We start from the raw sequence: 17,598 nt of genomic DNA, 5'->3' as shown, positions 1-17,598 counted from the left end.
CCTTCACTTAGTTACTACAGGTTGGTGTTTCCTAGTAAAATAGGTGTTTCAGCATTGTTTGCTTTACCCTGCTGCTTAGAACAGCACTGTCCAGTAGAAGTGTGATTGTAGAAAGTTCACATGTGTGCTTTGAATATGGGAGCATGAGCTTGTGGGGCAGCTGAGTGTTGGACGTACGAGTAATACAGCTAATGAACTGCCTTTTTAAAACTTTTAATTAAGCAGGGCTGGAGAGATAGATGGCTCAGTGGTTAAGAGCACTGGCCGTTCCTTCAGAGGCCCTGAGTTCAATTCCCAGCAGCCACAGTAGCTCACAATCATCTATAACTAGTCTCATAGGATCAGATGACCTCTTCTACTGTACTGATAGATGTACATGCAGACAAAGCATCCATAAATAAAATAAATAAATCTTATTAAAAATTTTTTTAACTATGCTTACTGAATTAAAATTTAAATATCCTCATGTTGTCAGTATGGCACTGGAGTGTGGTGAGTGGCCTTCTATTCATTAGAAAACAATCAGGGCATAGGAAAACACAATTCAATCGGATGGAAGTGGACAGCAGTTTAATTTGATTGATTTGGAAAAATAACTCACATAAAATCTTAATGTCTCACATTTAAGTTAGGAGCTTACTTTAAGTAGATGTGTTCCGTCTTGTATTCATTTTATAGTATGCCAACAGAAATGAAAGAACTATGGAGAGAGCACTGATGTCAGGGCAAGGAGGGGATGCCAGGCAAAAGAAAGCCATGCAGAATCTTAGCGCTGTGAGGATGAGGATGAGGATGCAGCTCTGGGGAGGAGGTGCTCTTCCTCTCCCAGCCATTTTGCATGCTGTGGTTGTTTTTGTTCCTCTGCATTGCAGTTGTGGTTTTTATTTCTAATGTTCAGAGACCCTGGTGACAATGCTGCCATTAGGGATTATCTCAGCCACTGGGAAGCCAATTAGAGCTGACCAGAGCACGTATGGACCGTTCTTAGCCCCCTGCTAATGCAGCTGCATGCGTCATTATGTATTAGACCCTGCCTGATTCATTGCAGGACACACCAGCTTATTATACAACCCAGCAGTATTGTATTCAGAATGCTAGATACTAAAAACTGGATTTCATAAAATTATAGTTTTTGAAAAATTAATGAGATGAGGAGTTGTTACTTTCTCTATGATAGTTGATGTAGTGAATCATATACTAAACAGCAGAAATCCATTCCTAAAAAGGAGCCATTCCATCAAATGAATAATAATAATAATAGAAGAACAACATAATAAGGACTTAAGGTGCTTAGGCACTTTGCTAAGCTGTAGGCGTCAACATATTTCCTCATAAAACTGAGGTAGACACCACGTTTTTTTTCATTACCAGTTAAATCAACAAAGCATAGTGTTTGTCACAAGTTGACAAATAGAAAATGCTAATCTAAATTTAAGTCCCAGTCTATCTTCAGAATTAGTGTTGAATGGCAAGATTCTAGATTAGTTTTGGTTGGTCATAATTTCATCATCATTATCATCATCATCATCATCATTATTGAAAACAGATTCTTCTCTCATACAATACATTCCAACCAGTTTCCCCTCCCTCCCCTCCTTCCTGCTCTCTCCCACCTTCCCCCTTTCCCAAATCCACTCCCTTCAGAAAAGAGCAGGCCTCCAATGGCCAACAACCAAACAGGATAAAACAAGATACAATAAGACAAGGCGAAATCCCTCATATTGAGGCTGGACAAGGCAAGCCAGTAGGAGGAAGAGAATCCCAAGAGCAGGCAAGAGTCAGAGACACCTGCTCCCACAGTTAGGAGACCCACAAAAACACCCCGCTAACAGCCATAACACGTGCAGAGGACCTGGTGCAGACCCTTGAGGTACCATGCTTACCACTTGAGTCTCTGTGAGCCAGTGTGAGCCCTGCTTAGTGGATTTGGTGGGCCGTGTGTCCTCCATTCCCTCTGACTCTACAGTTATTCCTCCCTTTCTTCATTGGGGTTCTTAGTCTCTCATTTTGAGTTTCTACAGGAGGAGGCACAAAGTAACTATGTACAGGCAGTACTCAGAATCTCTCTGATCTTTTGATGTTTTAATCTGTATGTAGTGTGATGGTCTGTAATGTTGTCAGTGATGATATTCATGGTATATGTTGTTCAAATCAATCTGGTGTGTTCACAGGTGGTTGCTGTATATGGAACTCTGTCTGATTTGCTTTCAGTGGCTAGCAGTAAACTCGGCATAAAAGCCACCAGTGTATATAATGGGAAAGGTGGACTGATTGATGATATTGCTTTGATCAGGTAAGCTTCCTCTTTTTTAAACTGTCAATAGTGTGCCATTGGTGTCTTGCTCTTATGCTGTTTTACTTATGCAATAGTTTCATTGCTGTTAAGAAAGCTGGGTTTTGCCGGGCAGTTGTCTGGAATTAGCTGTTTGAAATTTAAATCTCTTGGATTCAAGGTCTGTTGATCAGATAGAAAACCCTTAGTATACTGATAGTCTGCATTGTTCATATATGGCACTAAGAGTTTCTTCTTTATAGTAATTTAAAGTTTTAAAAATCTTTTAAGTGCACTTGTTTATTGTTAAACTAATTTTAAAAAATTATAAACATCACAAGGAACTGATGCTGACTACTAAAATTCTAACTGGAGGTAACACTAGGGTTCGTCTGTGGTATTGCTTTTTTAAGGCTGCTTTTTGTTTTTCTAGTGTCTCAGGTAGATTATCACTTGAAAAAGGTGTCAGGTTCGCTCCACTCCTCAAAGGAGGAGACAGCTTTGGGGAAGGGGAGTCATTTAGCAGGAGGTTGATAAAGGAGACACTCTAGGTGAGACCACACCAGCAATGGGATTGCTTTGCTTGAGTTATCTCATTTGGTTGGCAAAGCATGAGTTTAATTGATGGTGCGAAGACCATGATGCTTTAAATGATACTGTATGTGAAGATGAATCTACATTCGAATTCCAGGGCAGTATAATAGACTTCCTTTGAAAGCAATTGGTTCTAGTCTCTTCATTTTAAACAAGGAAACTGAGCACCTGTGATGTGAAGGGGCTTATCCAGGTCATAATTTAGAGGTTGCTCTTTGTCTGTGAGGACAAACTTCCATACTAATCTAGAAACATTAACTGGCAAAGTGAGCAAGTGGAAAACACAAACTGAAATGTGAATCTAAATAAATTAAAATTTCTTAGTTTTTTTTCTTTATCTCAGTTTCCATGGATAATTGGCCAACATCATTGCATGTTATACATCACCAATTTTCAATTATAAATTCTATTCCCAAGAAAGACCCAATGTATTTCTATGTTGATCCACCAAATGATCCCTATAAGACAGAATGATGTGACTATGACAGAAATAAACAAGGCTTGCACAGTGTTTTCTGGCTCACAGTAGTGTCCCTGGTCATTGAGTTACACTAATGGTGCAAAGGGGGTCAAGGAGGAGACTGCACAGCTAATCCAAGAGGGTGGGTGATCTGAAATATTTAAACGTAGTCAAGGTCGATGTGTAGTGTGAGTAGGTGTTTATAACAGAGTTGCTTAGGGTTTCATTTTTCCAGGATTTAATATGACAGTTTATTTAATTCCTAAAGTACTCAGCTTCTAATTATTTGAGAAAGCATTTCAGTGATTTATTTAGGGGTAAAGAATTAAAATAAAAACAAACATTGCCTTGACTTCAGTCATGTCTTTTGAACATAAAATAGTACATTCTTCAATTAATATAAGGCCACGTTCACAAAATTTGATAGTGAGTTTTGTTTTTTTCCTTTCAAAAATACTTTGATATACAGGATCGATTGTGTTTGAATTTAAGTGTAGTCAGGGTTAACCAGAGCATTGCAAACAGTTTTCTTATAGGTAGATTGGTAACAAAGCCTGTTCCCTGTATAATTCTGAGGAATAGTTCAGATAGTCATCAGCTAATTCATGTGCTTCTAGATTTTGATTGTGGCTTTTTAACTTTTGGTTTTCCCAGGGATGATGATGTGTTGTTTGTGTGTGAAGGAGAACCATTTATTGGTAAGTGACTTTGATATATCCCAGTTTTATTTGCCATGGTAAAAAACATGAGATGGTAAGTCCTTACAAGGAGCTATGTGTCTTAACATGGAAAAATTATGATGATCAAACTCAGATCTTCACATTCTTTTTATTCTTCACTCTGTTTATGTCAAATTACACTTAGAATTTGAATTATAATTATATTCTAGTATATGTATTTCTTCTTTTACATGCTTTTAAGATTTGCTAGATTTGTGCATTTGTAACCTATGACATGATAAAGTAATTTTGATTTTAGAAACAGCTGTTTAAAATTGTCTTTGATAGTGATTACTAGAACTTCTCTTAGTATATTCCTTACTTGTGACCATGTATTCCTTGCATAGTGTTTGACAGTCCTTTACTGCTGATCAGATCTTAACAATGAAAACATGACTTGGCTTCAGCCATTATCCTTTCATATGGAAGAAAGCTCATATAGTTGAATATCTCAAAAGAAAAGACCTAATACATAAGTAAGCAAATATTCTTTAACAGTGCTTTTCCATGCATGTGTGGTTAAGTGTTTTTACATCACAATCATTTTATTTGATGAGTAAAGGGGATTCCTAGAGGCTTTCTTTTAGGTAGTAGCCACATTAAAAAGAACTGTGCTGGGCATGGTGATGGCTTGCTTCCATCCCAGCAGTTAGGAATCAGAGGCAGGTGCATCTCTGTGAGTTCCAGGACAGCCTTATCTACATAGTGAGTTCCAGGCCAGTGGAGGCTACATTGTGATGAGACTCTTGTCTTAAAAGAAACAACCACAAAATAAACATGTAGCCTCTCTGTCTCCACCTTAAACTGTGTGCAAATCTTTTCACCATCATCCTGTATCCATTGGCCTGACAGGAAGTGGTTACTTGATTGATTCATTGCCTAACAATAAAAAGTCATTCATCAAGTAATAAATAGTTAGACTGGGCTTTAGTTCAGTGATAGAACCAGTGTCTGCTATGTGTGGAGGCCTGAGTTCAATCCCCTAAAGCCAGGAAAAAAAAAAGGGGAAAAAAAATTCTACTAGGATTTTTGTTTATTCTTGTGATTTTTTTAAAAATTTTATTTATTCTTTGTGTCTTTCACATCATGCATCTCGATCCCATTCATTTCCCTGTCCCTTCAAATCACCCTCTGCCCTTGCAACCCCCTCACCAAAATAAAAACTTAAGAGAAAAAAAGAAAAGAGAAAAGGAAAAGTGTTGTCATGGAAGCTGCAGTGTGACACAGTGAGTCACACAGTAAACCCCTTTGTCCACATATCTTTACTTGCCAGTGGTCATTGCAAAGAGTCATTGGTCTGGTTCGAGGCCTCTGGTTTCTACTACACTATAGATGCTGGGCCCTCACTGGGACTCCTCTTGGATATCCTATTGTTGTCCTGTGTTGGAGATTCTGCAGCTGTGGGTCTGCAGGACCGGCCCCCTCCTGAGACTTCTTAAACTTAAGAATATTTGATAGGTTTTTATTCTATGCATGTATCGCTGCCCCAAGTGTCTCATCTGCCAATGACAACTTATTTGTCTTTAAACCTACCCTTGTTAGTCTTTATGGTCTCTTCACTCTCTAGTGTAACAGGTATTCATTTTCCCCTTTTTGTCACAGACTTGAAACATTATGGTTTTGACTTAATGTCATGTTCAAGATACAGTCTGGTTTGTAATTGTTAAAAGACCTTTTGATGGTTAGAGTTGGATGTATATAAGTAGTTAGAGATAAAATTTACATGTTATGCTATATAATATATGCTATAAAGTTTATCATATATTATAAGATGATATGTTTATGTCATGTCATATGATCTAAAATATCTCATGGGTTCATACTAAATCTTTCAGGATATATTCAGGAGTAGAAGGTTTTTACTTACCCTCTTCTGTCTTGACTTTGTGTCCTTTCTTCCATATCAGTGACCCTAATTTCCAAAAATACAGAGAGTGATGGAATTACAATGTCATGTTATTGTTTATCTACTCCATCCCACTCAAAAACCATGTAAAAATTTCAGAGGAATAATCATAATTTTCAATACCAATAGGATCTGACAACAGCTTAACTTTTTTTGTATAGCCTCTTGCCTTCTTTTTGTTAAAAATGGTTATATTTCCATATTGTCAGAGGGTACATCCATTGTATACTGTCTTTTCTTCCTAAACTGTATTGACATTTCCTTCTCCAAGGATACTTAGTGCTTGCCTTCAGGGCTTATATCATTCTCTCCAGTGCCTGACTGACTGAAACTTAACTCTAGTAGATTCTTCTCAGAGTCCTTGAGACCAGTTTGCTCCAGCATCTTGCAAACTGTAACAGTTTATGACTCTGTTCTTGAAAATCAGATGTTGAATCACTTCAAAGTTTATCAAATTACAAACTTTAAATATATACATTTATATCAGTTTTACAATAAAGCCTTTGAAAAGATGTTGATCCACACTTTCCTTATTTGGGGTATTTGTTCTGACATAAAGTGTGGCATCAGAAAAGTCTGGTCTTACCTGGGCATGGGGGTGCACGCCTTTAATCCCAGCACTTGGGAGGCAGAGGCAGGTGGATCTGTGAGTTCGAGGCCAGTGTGGTCTACAGACTTAAGTTCTAGGACAGCCAGGGCAACACAGAGAAACCATGTCTTGAAAAACAAAACAAAACAAAAAAATCTGGTCTTAGGTGACCAAACTTCTTCATCACCAAAGGACTTTTCTTCCCTTAGTCAAGCAGTTTAGTAGGCTTTTTCTTTGGTTGCATTGTTGTGGCTGTTTGGGTACTTTGATAGATTCTTGTAAGGCTTTGCTTTGAGAAATTACTTCATTGTCTTTCCAGAATCTTCGATCTTAATAGTTCTGTTATTTTTTACATGTCATCTTTAGATCCTCAGACAGATTCTAAACCACCTGGAGGATTACTAGGATCCCACACAGACTGGCTAACATTAAATGTAGGAGGGCGATACTTTACAACAACAAGGTAGGGGTGTGTGTGTGTGTGTGTGTGTGTGTGTGTGTGTGTGTGTGTGTGTCTTCAAAGGCACAACAGTGAAGTGACTATGTACTGTTTTCAATTTCCTTAAAAGATTTTCAAATGCTTCTTAAGAATATTATGTGATGTGAAACTATTTTAAGAAAGTTTTTTAAGAAAAAAATTAAATGAAGTTAACCTTTTGTTTGAGAGAAAGCATAAGTAAAGCATCAATTCAGCTTTAAAATTTGCTTTTTAGATATAGTAATAAATATGGATTGCACATAGAAATTAGCAGTATTTCTAGAAACAACTTAAATCCATCAGATAATATGAGGTCAAGAATATTGTAATAAAATGTCTTGCTAGTATTTAAATGGAAAGATACTAATGCTGCATTAAGTCAAAGGAATTGCCAGATTAGAAGAGATTTTGGCAACTTACTGCACATTTTTGTTTCCCAGCATTACCCCTACCAGGTTGTAGCATGCATCTCTTTGAGAGAACAGCTGAACTCAAGTATACTCTTGACTTAAATATGTTTGTTTATAAAGACACATGGAGAAATCAATTTTTTTCCCTGAATTCTTAGGAGCACTTTAGTGAATAAAGAGCCCGACAGTATGCTGGCGCACATGTTCAAGGACAAAGGTGAGTAAGCATGTTCTCACTTTTCTTGTGGTCCTTTTTATCTGAGCTGACTTCATAACTATGGGGTGGAGTAAAATAATTTTTATAGGAGTAAAGATTTGATGGCACAAAATGTGATTTTTTTTTTTCCTTCCACAAATTCTGACTATTTTTATTTATGGGGGGAATTTCTTCATTAAAATGGTATTGCAGGTGTCTGGGGAAATAAGCAAGATCATAGAGGAGCTTTCTTAATTGACCGAAGTCCTGAGTACTTTGAACCCATTTTGAACTACTTGCGTCATGGACAGCTCATTGTAAACGATGGCATTAACTTATTGGGTAAGTTTTTCACACGTGTGTGAGTACTGTAGGTATGGAAGTGTAGGTATCAGTACAGATAGGTAGTCTTTCTGACTGGTTGCCTTTGCTTGTATTTGTATGTCTAGCCCATACCTTTTTTATTTGGATTCTAAGTTGATTTAAATTCTATCACAAGGGGCTTTTATAGGGTTGTGTTAGTTCTGTGAATTAAATGGGACTTATTATTATATTGAGTAGTGTGGTCAAAAGGAAAGACAAAGCTTTTGAATCTTGACTATAGTAATGTTTCAGTTTTGCAATTTATTAGAAAATTAACTTGGGGCAAGTTTCTCTGAGACCCTTTTGAAAAATGTGTATTAAGATTCTCTCATCCCACTGGGTGGTGGTGGTGCACGCCTTTAATCCCAGCACTCGGGAGGCAGAGCCTCCCCAAATGCTAACACCAACAGCAGACCAATTCATTCCTTGTGTCCGTAGGATCCTTTCATAGTTAAGCCATAACGTTCTGCCCCGGGTCCCCAAAAGCTTATTGCTATCTCATAATGCAAAATTCATTGTCCAATTTCCCATAGTCTTATCAGTTGCAACATTTTCAGAAGCTCAACTCTGGGGTCCCTACTGAGTCTCAAAGCAACTGCTTAGTTGTAAGTCCCTGAAAAATCAGAACTAAAATTGCATACTTTCAAGATATAAAGGCACAGAATAAACACCCCTATGCTCAAAGAGAAGAATTAAAGCATAGAAAAGAGGAACTGGTTACTCTTCTGTCGCTGGGATAGTGATTGAGGCAATTCAGAGAAGGAAGCAAAAGTTTATTTGGGTTTATAGTTCCAGAGGGAGAGTCCATCATGGCTCATGGCAGGAAGACCATGGCATCAGGCAGCTGGAACAGGAAGCTGAGATCTTCAACCACAAACCTGAAGCAGAGAGCTCACAGGAAATGAGGCCAGCTTATACACTCTCAAAGCCTTCCCCCAGCAAGGCTTCATCTTCTAAAGGCTCCAGTCTCTCCAAGCAGCACCACCAGCTGGGGAAGCACCACTTGTTCAAATCCTTGAGCCTATGGGACGTTTCCCATAAACATTTCTCATTTAAACGCAGGACCAACTGAGCAAGGCAGACATTAAATCCTTTAGCTCCGTGTCTGGCAGCATCTAGGGCATATAATGTGAACTCCCAAAGGTTTAAGTGCCCCCTACTATACCTGGCCATTTGTTTTGCCCATGGCCTCTCTTCCTGGGCTGGCTTTGCTCACCTCTGGCAGCTTTCCTTGGCAGACAGTTCCATGTTCCTGATACCTCTAACTGCCTGCTTTTGAATCCGTGCATTTTATGTTCATGCAGAAACAGTTATATGGATGTCTGCTGCTGGTTCAAATATTAGCTGGGGCCCCTTAGACCAGTGGTTCTCAACCTGTGGGTCACAACCTGCTTAGGGGTCAAGGGACACTTTTGTAGGGGTTGCCTAAGACCATCTGTATATCAGGTATTTACATTATGATTCATAACAGTAGCAAAATTACAGTTATGAAGTAACAACGAAAATAATTTTATGATTGGGGGGGTCTCCACAACATGAGGAGCTGTATTAAAGGGTTGCAGCATTAAGAAGGTTGAGAAGCACTGCCATAGACTATGGCGTGGAGTGGGTGCTGAGTATCTGCATAGCTGGATCTGAAAAATCACTTTGCTAACTGTACTGTCTTCTCCAAGCAAAGTTTTTCAAATGAAGTTAGACCTTCATATCCTTGATCCTGTGGTGGGTGAGTCACTTCCTGAGATGTCCACTATCAAAGTACTTGATCTCTTTGAGATGGTGCTAATCTCTTTATCAAGCTGCCCTCCTCATCTACAAAGTTATATGCATTCTTTTTCTGGCCTAAATACTTGTCTTTCAAGTCTCCCTTTTCTGTTTTATGCTTCCAGTTCTCAGTGGAAGCCAGGCTGAGTAGCCAGCTGCCAGGGAGGAAGACTGGATGCTATACTGTCTTGAAATTCCCTCCACCAGGCTAATTAGTCCATTATTTTTAAACTCAGCCTCACTCAAATGCTTGGGTCACAGATAGAATATAGAAATTCTTTGCCAGAATATAATATGAATGACTTATATTCTAATCCCAGGAGAGTGCTAAGTCTTGTGAACCAGGTTTCACTGTCTGCATTCCTACTGGTCTGGTCTTTTGAGTTTCCAACAATATTGCTTATTAGACTCCATTTACAGAAGTTTTAGTGTTTTCTACCCTGCTTTCTCAATTATTCAGTTTCTCCCTACAAACTAGTTTCAAAAGCTTAGATCCCCATGGTTAGTAGTTGTCACACCAGTCACGCCACTTTCTTTGATACCAGTGTTCATGTTTGTGAGTGAAGACCGCTCCTGGATACATCTTATACATCATTTTTAATAAATATTGTTTCCACCCAAACATTTCTGTTTTGCTTCCAGGTTCCCGCAAGTCATCTAATACTTAGAAAATAATCTACAGTAGTCTTTCTGAGACTGAAGTGGAGTAGTGGGGCTAGAGTTCCAGTCCAGGTGTTACTGGTGCTAGGGAAAAGTAGACTGGACATCCTTTCTTCAACTGTCCGAGTGTGGGGTTTTTGTGTGTTTCTGGAGGTTTTAATTCTAATCCTGTAATTAGAAAGGAAGCCATACCACATTCCCCAGAAGGTCTGGTTCATACAGAAGGTTTTAGTGAACTGAGAGTGAGGCCCAAGAGAGCCTCTTTATTCTAGGTTTTTATAAAGATTGATACCTGTACTGCCCCTTGGGAGGGATGCAGAGAAGGAGCCCTGAAGCTGGGCAGGGAACACGTGACCCCATCATTGTGCACCTGAGGCGGGGCAGGAAACACATGACCCCATAAGTGTCTGCCTAAGGCTGGACGGGGAACACATGACTCCATGGGTGTCTGCCTAAGGCTAGACAGGGAACATGTGACTCCATGAGTGTGCACCTGAGGCTGGACAGGGAACACATGACCCCATAAGTGTGTGCCTAAGGCTGGACAGGGAACATGTGACTCCATGGGGGTCTGCCTAAGGCTGGACAGGGAACATGTGACTCCATGAGTGTGTACCTGAGGCTGGACAGGGAACACATGACCCCGTGAGTGAGTGCCTAAGGCTGGACAGGGAACACGTGACTCCATGAGTGTGCACCTGAGGCTGGGGGCAGGGAACACATGCCAGGTTGCTTGTGTGTGTGTGAGCTTTGCTCCTCAGTTGTGTGGCTAGAAGTGGAGATTGGCTTTCCCAGAAGAGATTATTTTCTTCCTCCCAACTAACTGCTTGGCCCTTCTTACTATTTTAGAACTGAAGGGAGGGATTATGTCTGTTGGTTTTGTAATTTCTGAGTGAGTTTAGCCAACAGAGCAACAGTCCTCATTTGGGACATAGAGCTAACCTGTTCTCCAGTGAGAAGAGTCTTCTAAAGTGCATGCAGATGTGTGCCTATTTAACCATGCCTAGCAAAGTGTGTGATACATAAAATCCCCTTTACCATTTAGAAAGAAGAAAGTGTAAGGGACTGAATTACATTTTTGAGTTATTTTGTGAATTTGACTTAAACTGTTACTCATTTTTATCATTTTCTGACTCATTAAGATATTTATAGCAAACCTAATCAGATTATTCACTCCATTAATAAAGTAAATGAATTGTTAAGATTAAATAAACTGTTTTTAATTTGACTCACAGTAAAATCACCACTAAATTGATATTAGGAGTATATAGTGTTAAGATTTTTTTGCTAATGGCCTACTTAACTACCAACAGAATCTAGAAATATGACAAGCTTTTGTTGTAATTTATTAGTTTTCTGTTTTTTCTGTGGTGGTGTTTTTTCCCTCAGAGTCTCACTGTGTAACCCAGACTGACTGGAAAACTCTGTGTCCCAGATGATCCCCTAACCTTGGATCCTCCTGCCTCTGTATCCCAAGTGATGAGATTAGATCTACATCTGCCTCAGAAAAACCTGCTTTCAAAATATTTTTCAACATTTTGTAGGAGCATTCTAAACCACAACTACTTGTTGCTATTAATAGACCAAGCTTCTACTCTTTAACTAGGGAGATGGCTCAGCCAGTAAAGTGTTAGCCTTGTAAGTGTCAGGACCCGAGTGTGATTAACTGGAGTGGGTTAAGGGCCACTCAAGAAGTTGGGCATGGCAGCCTGAGCTTGTAATCCCAGGGAGAGCTGAGACAGAAGGGAGGAAGCTCACTGCAGAGCTATCCCAGCCTGCCTGGTGAAGTTCCAGGAAATGAGAGGTGTTCTCTCAAACAGAAGGTGGTCAGCACCTGAGGGAGGACGCTTCAGGCTGTCCTTTGCTTTTCACCCCCGTGTACACACTAGCACACACATAAATAAAGAAGCAAATAAGCCTGCTGAGGGATCGCTACACTGTTGTGAGAGTTCAACAGAAAAATGTCATGTAAATATCAAAGTGAACTGTTCTGTGTGAAAGTCACTGCTTTGTATTTTGATAGGCGTGCTAGAAGAAGCCAGGTTTTTTGGTATTGACTCACTGATTGAACACCTAGAAGTGGCCATAAAGGTAAGACATTTTTAATCTTGATCAGTATTACACTTGTCCTAAATGACCCCATGACCCCCACTGATTTTTTTTTTTTAATATCTTTTTCAAGAATTCCCAACCACCAGAGGATCATTCACCAATATCCCGAAAGGAATTTGTTCGATTTCTGCTGGCCACTCCAACCAAGTCAGAGCTACGCTGCCAGGTACCTGAAGCAGACCGTTCACTACATGACCTATCCATATCTGAAAAATCTAAGAGCAGTTCCACCGTCCTGAGTGTCTTGGTTTTTTTGTTTGTTTGTTTGTTTTATGCAAGATGCAGTCTAATTATGAGCTGTGGCTTTGATTTAATTTTAAAGTGGCTAGCGCAGAGAAGATGGAACAGCCTTTTTTACTATTTGATTGTGCTACATGTAGTTCTTGAGTAACATGGAAATTGCAGCCGTTTTTTAAGTCTGTATGCACAGTTACTGTGTGCGTGGCTGGTCAGTGGCAGAAACTTGGTGTCTTACAGCATTACAGATTTTGAAGACACTACAGTATGCATCTTTTTCCCCCCTTAAATAAGAGGATTGGATTTTAGAATTAGTAAAATGATTGTCATCCAGTTTGTCACAATAATGGCTATCAGCAGGTATGTGACAGACTGTGGTCCCTCTTTAGGATGTCCACCTTTCAATGTAGTGTAGCCAGCTCTGTCCTAATATGTGGAGAGAAAACTTCTTTATAAAAGCCACAGACGCCATGTACGCTCAGTTCCATTTGCTTATGCTGATAATAAACTCCAAGTGACAGCCAATGGCTTCTGAAAATTTCAGTGCTTAGTTACAGTAATTAAATTCAGTTCACATAGACAGTTCCAGCATCATGACAGTCTGCTTTTTCATTCCAGGGCCTAAACTTCAGTGGTGCTGATCTTTCCCGTTTGGACCTTCGATACATTAACTTCAAAATGGCCAATTTAAGCCGCTGCAACCTCGCACATGCAAATCTCTGCTGTGCTAATCTTGAACGAGCTGATCTTTCTGGATCAGTGCTCGACGTAAGAATCGTTCTTTAGTCATAGGAAAATGAAAATTTACTGTTGAGCATTCTCAGAAGCAGGAATTGTGTGTTTCTTACAGAGTGTTTCATTCAACACAGATAGTTGACCATGTGGCTGACACTAAGGGGGGGCCTCTAAAAATGGAATGGGTTAGTTTTATTCATATCCTTTGTGAAACGTAGATCTAAAAAGTTAGATCCTGAAGTGAGGTTTTAAGCTCCCCAAAGTAGCAGACTAAATTTGTCAGAACTTACACTATTTGCCAACTTATATGTAAAGCCAGAAAGAATGTGAAATCCATTGAACCTCATTTGTGAATAGGAAAGATGATGACTAGAAGTATCTGAAGGAGGGGTCTGAAGTGGGTATGGTAGACATTCTGGAAGTCAGCATCTCCATGGTGCTCTTCCTTTCTCTACACATAGGTGAGAATATGTTGTGTATATCTGTTTATGCACATGTATGTATGTAGTAGTTGCCTGGGTGATTCTGGGATTAGAGGATACATACAGAGCCAGTAACAAATTAAGTTCTTTATGTCAGGGCTCTAGTCTGTTTTATTAAGTAAGCACCAGGTATAGCATTTTGCTTTTGATAGTTATTATATTTTTGTTTTATTCGTTAGCTCAGCTTATTTACCACAACTTCTATATCAAATCTAATTAAGAAAAAAATCAGCCAGTACACATTTTAGATACTGCTACTCTCTCTGTTCTACCTCAGGCTGAATGGTCCAGTTTCAAAATAGGCAAAAGACATAGACTAACAGCATAAAGACAAGTTTGAAGGATTTAGCCTTCATTGAAATTTTGGAAGACTGCTTGGTTTGGGTAGGGTCAGAAAAAGATAAAGACAGATTTAGTCATTTAAAAACAACTGTTTTTCAGATCTGTTTAATTAAGGTGTTCTTGTGAACTGAGCCATAATGTTGTCTGTACACTAGGACTCAAGAATTTTGTTCTCCCTTCCTTAAATAGTGGATATGAAGGCCAGTATATATTTCTGACAAAGTGAAATTCCTTATATAGGAATATATGTTAATAACTGCTAATAAAATTGGCTTATATTGAGGAGGAGTGCTGAGTTGTAAGCTATGAGGGTCAAAGCTAACTTCTCATTGCCTTTGGTATTTGAAATGGCCGTTGATTAATAGCCATGAAGATTGCAATGTCCACAAAACATGGTGTGTGCTAAACATTCTGCCACAAAGGGTGCCCCTATGGCTCCTACCCAGTGCTGAACTTCTCACCCAGTTTATAATTTTGCTTCTTTCCATCATAGCCCTGAACCTTTGTGGAGAAATTCTCCACTTTGACTGTAAACCAAAGGTGGTCCCTGTTGCCATCCTGTTCAGGAGTCCATTCCTCGAAGCATGCCTAGGGTGTTTCTTCTGCATGCTTTGCTGGTTTTTGACTTATCTGGCTGCATAGAGGCAGATGATTCACCGCTTGTCTCCACCGATTATTTCCCAGTACAGCCTTATGGATTGGTGGGAACTTAGAGTGCCAAGTCTGTAGCCTAGAGGCTTCCCAGAGGCCAGCAACCAGTTATTAGAGTGGGAACTAGAATCTAGAGTGTCTTTTCTTTGTATTTGTCTTTCTTTTAAAAGGACTATTTCATTTGGAAAACACAAAATGTTTATAAAAATTTAATAATGGAGTGAATCTCCATTTTATCTTCATCCATTGGCCTCAGCAAACACTAGCATGAAGTCAACTTTCTTTTATTTGTACCTTACCACAAAATATTTTTACATAGCACATTACTTCATTATGTATTTATGTTCAAAATATATAGGTTTTTATCTCTTAAAGATAAATATCATTTAAGAAATATAATATCATTCTATATCTTTAAATTTTAACATTAAATGACCTAACTGGTTTAATAAAAAACATTGCCTCTCTTGGTAATGCAAGATAGTTCTTATGACTATAGTGCTGGTGTTATTAGCTGAATTGCATATTCTCAGAAATGACAACCTGCTCCACATTGATGAGGAGAAGGTGAAGTGCTTTGCATGGTTTAAAGATTGAAAATTTTACTACAGTTTCGCCTATATTTTCTCCTTCATGAGATCCCAGAGCCCAGCCCTGGATGTAGACTTTTACCTGCAGAATTACCTGGGAAATCTGGGTAAATCTCATGTGTCTTATTCAGGAGTATTAATAGAGGGAAAAAGCAAGAAGAGTGACAATCATTTGTATATGGCAACTTCCTATCTTGTTAGATTTTCAGGTCCATACATCTAGTCATCCTTTAGTTATTTTGATCTTGTAATGTCCTTATTATATCATCTACCTTGGCAGACCTTCTGTACTTGCTCATTAGGGCCCGGGCATGGAAAGATGGAAGTAAGCAAGTATTTATCCACTGGCTGTCAGTGGAATGATCTCTCTTGTCTCTTTTTACTAGAAGTGACTGTAAGCTGAGTAAAATTGCACCTATAAACCAAAGATCTTCCTTAATAAGTATGGTTATAACTTGTTTTACACAAAAACAATTATCATGTATATTCTACACTGTAAATTTTAACACACTCAGCTTCTGTTTTGATCGTCACAATTGTGAAGAAGTTTATTAATGTCAGTTTTACAGAAACACTTATCATTTTAATCAATACCTCATAGAGTTCAGGCCCTGAAAGCAAAGACTTAAAACTCACATGAATTTTCTAACTTTCTGCTCTCCTCATTATGCACTGTGCTCAGGGTTGGCAATGCCATGTAGCAGTGGGTGATGCAGAAAGACTCAAGAAACAGGTGGTTAGTGTTGTACAGATAAATGATGAGGCTGATGGTGGCATTAATGTCCTGGCCTCTGAAGTAATGGGACATCAAGATTTTTTGATTTCTTTCATGGTTAAGAAAAGAAATTCCATCTCCTGAGTTTATGTCCTCCTTATTTCACTTACATTTTGAATATTATTTTGTGATATCTAAGGCTACTTATAAAGATAGGAATAGGCTGTCATAGTTCAGATTGCATAGCTTCTTTATCGGAACTCATGTTCTATGCAAAGTGGACATGCTGTTGTTTATATCTTTTAATATACTTCTTTCAAAAGTTCTCAGTTCTTACTGGATTTCATTAACAGTGTCTTCAGGATAAAAAGAAAGTAACTAATTGCAGATGTGTTGACTTGGGCCTTTCCTATTAATTTCTTTCTTATTGCTTGCACAGATGTTATCAAGTTTAACCCTTACAGCCGGGACTCTTGTGTTCACAGTGTGCAAATCTCCAGGGAGTCAAGATGCTCTGCTCAAACGCAGAAGGCGCATCCCTGAGGCTATGTAATTTCGAGGATCCTTCCGGTCTTAAAGCCAACTTAGAGGGTAAGAGCCTTTGTGCCTGTTCTTGCCTAGACGGAAACCATTAAGTAAAAGTAGTTGTTAGAGGTAAAACAGGAAGGCTGTGGGCAGAGCTTCCTCTGAGGTCAGAACTGGAGAGTCACTTAACTTTGGTCCCAGTTGTAAGCTAGTCAGCACCCAGGACACAGGAAATAATGCCACAGATGTTTAGTTGAGAAGTTAAGTATCAACCTCTGAAGTTTCGAAGAGAATAAAATATTCTTATGTTGACAAAAAATGAAGAATTTCAGTTTACCCTGTAGTGTTGTGTCAGGTTTTAATACTTCATTAGTGTTTTGTTGTTTGTGAATTGGGCACTTTATTTACTTGGATTTAGGTGACATGGTACTTGTGTGTCTCCCTGATCATGAATTTATATAGAGGCATATTACAGAAGTGCTAATTATCAAAAGACAGTGTTGATTTTTCCCATATAAAGTATTCAAACATTTTTTTTTTTTTTCCGGTTTTTCGAGGCAGGGTTTCTCTGTGTAGTTTTGCGCCTTTCCTGGAACTCACTTGGTAGCCCAGGCTGGCCTCGAACTCACAGAGATCCGCCTGGCTCTGCCTCCCGAGTGCTGGGATTAAAGGCGTGCGCCACCACCGCCCGGCGTATTCAAACATTTTATCTTATGCCATAAGAAAATAAATTGCCACCATTGAAATCTATATTGCAAGTTGGTTAAAAGACAGATTTCAAGTTTATTTCCAAACTTGTGG

The 17,598-nt window shown here is 39.0% G+C and overlaps 1 protein-coding gene across 2 annotated transcripts in view; it reads left to right on the top strand.

Moving 5' to 3' along the window:
* Positions 1–17,598, top strand: part of Kctd9 (potassium channel tetramerization domain containing 9) — a 29,101-nt gene that overhangs the window by 7,650 nt on the left and 3,853 nt on the right. The window contains exons 2-10 of one of the 2 annotated variants that reach the window (XM_059273418.1): positions 2,172–2,293; positions 3,981–4,024; positions 6,907–7,003; positions 7,587–7,645; positions 7,838–7,966; positions 12,432–12,499; positions 12,591–12,686; positions 13,376–13,525; positions 16,758–16,863. In XM_059273418.1, the coding sequence (XP_059129401.1) occupies positions 2,172–2,293; positions 3,981–4,024; positions 6,907–7,003; positions 7,587–7,645; positions 7,838–7,966; positions 12,432–12,499; positions 12,591–12,686; positions 13,376–13,525; positions 16,758–16,863 (871 nt within the window). Of the gene's footprint in view, positions 1–2,171; positions 2,294–3,980; positions 4,025–6,906; positions 7,004–7,458; positions 7,646–7,837; positions 7,967–12,431; positions 12,500–12,590; positions 12,687–13,375; positions 13,526–16,757; positions 16,864–17,598 lie in introns of those variants that run through there. The other variant, XM_059273419.1, reaches the window with a different exon arrangement.

This window comes from Peromyscus eremicus, chromosome 9, assembly GCF_949786415.1.
Source record: "Peromyscus eremicus chromosome 9, PerEre_H2_v1, whole genome shotgun sequence".
In the NCBI taxonomy this organism is placed as follows: domain Eukaryota; kingdom Metazoa; phylum Chordata; class Mammalia; order Rodentia; family Cricetidae; genus Peromyscus; species Peromyscus eremicus.
This window is presented reverse-complemented; position numbering and strand designations above follow the sequence as displayed.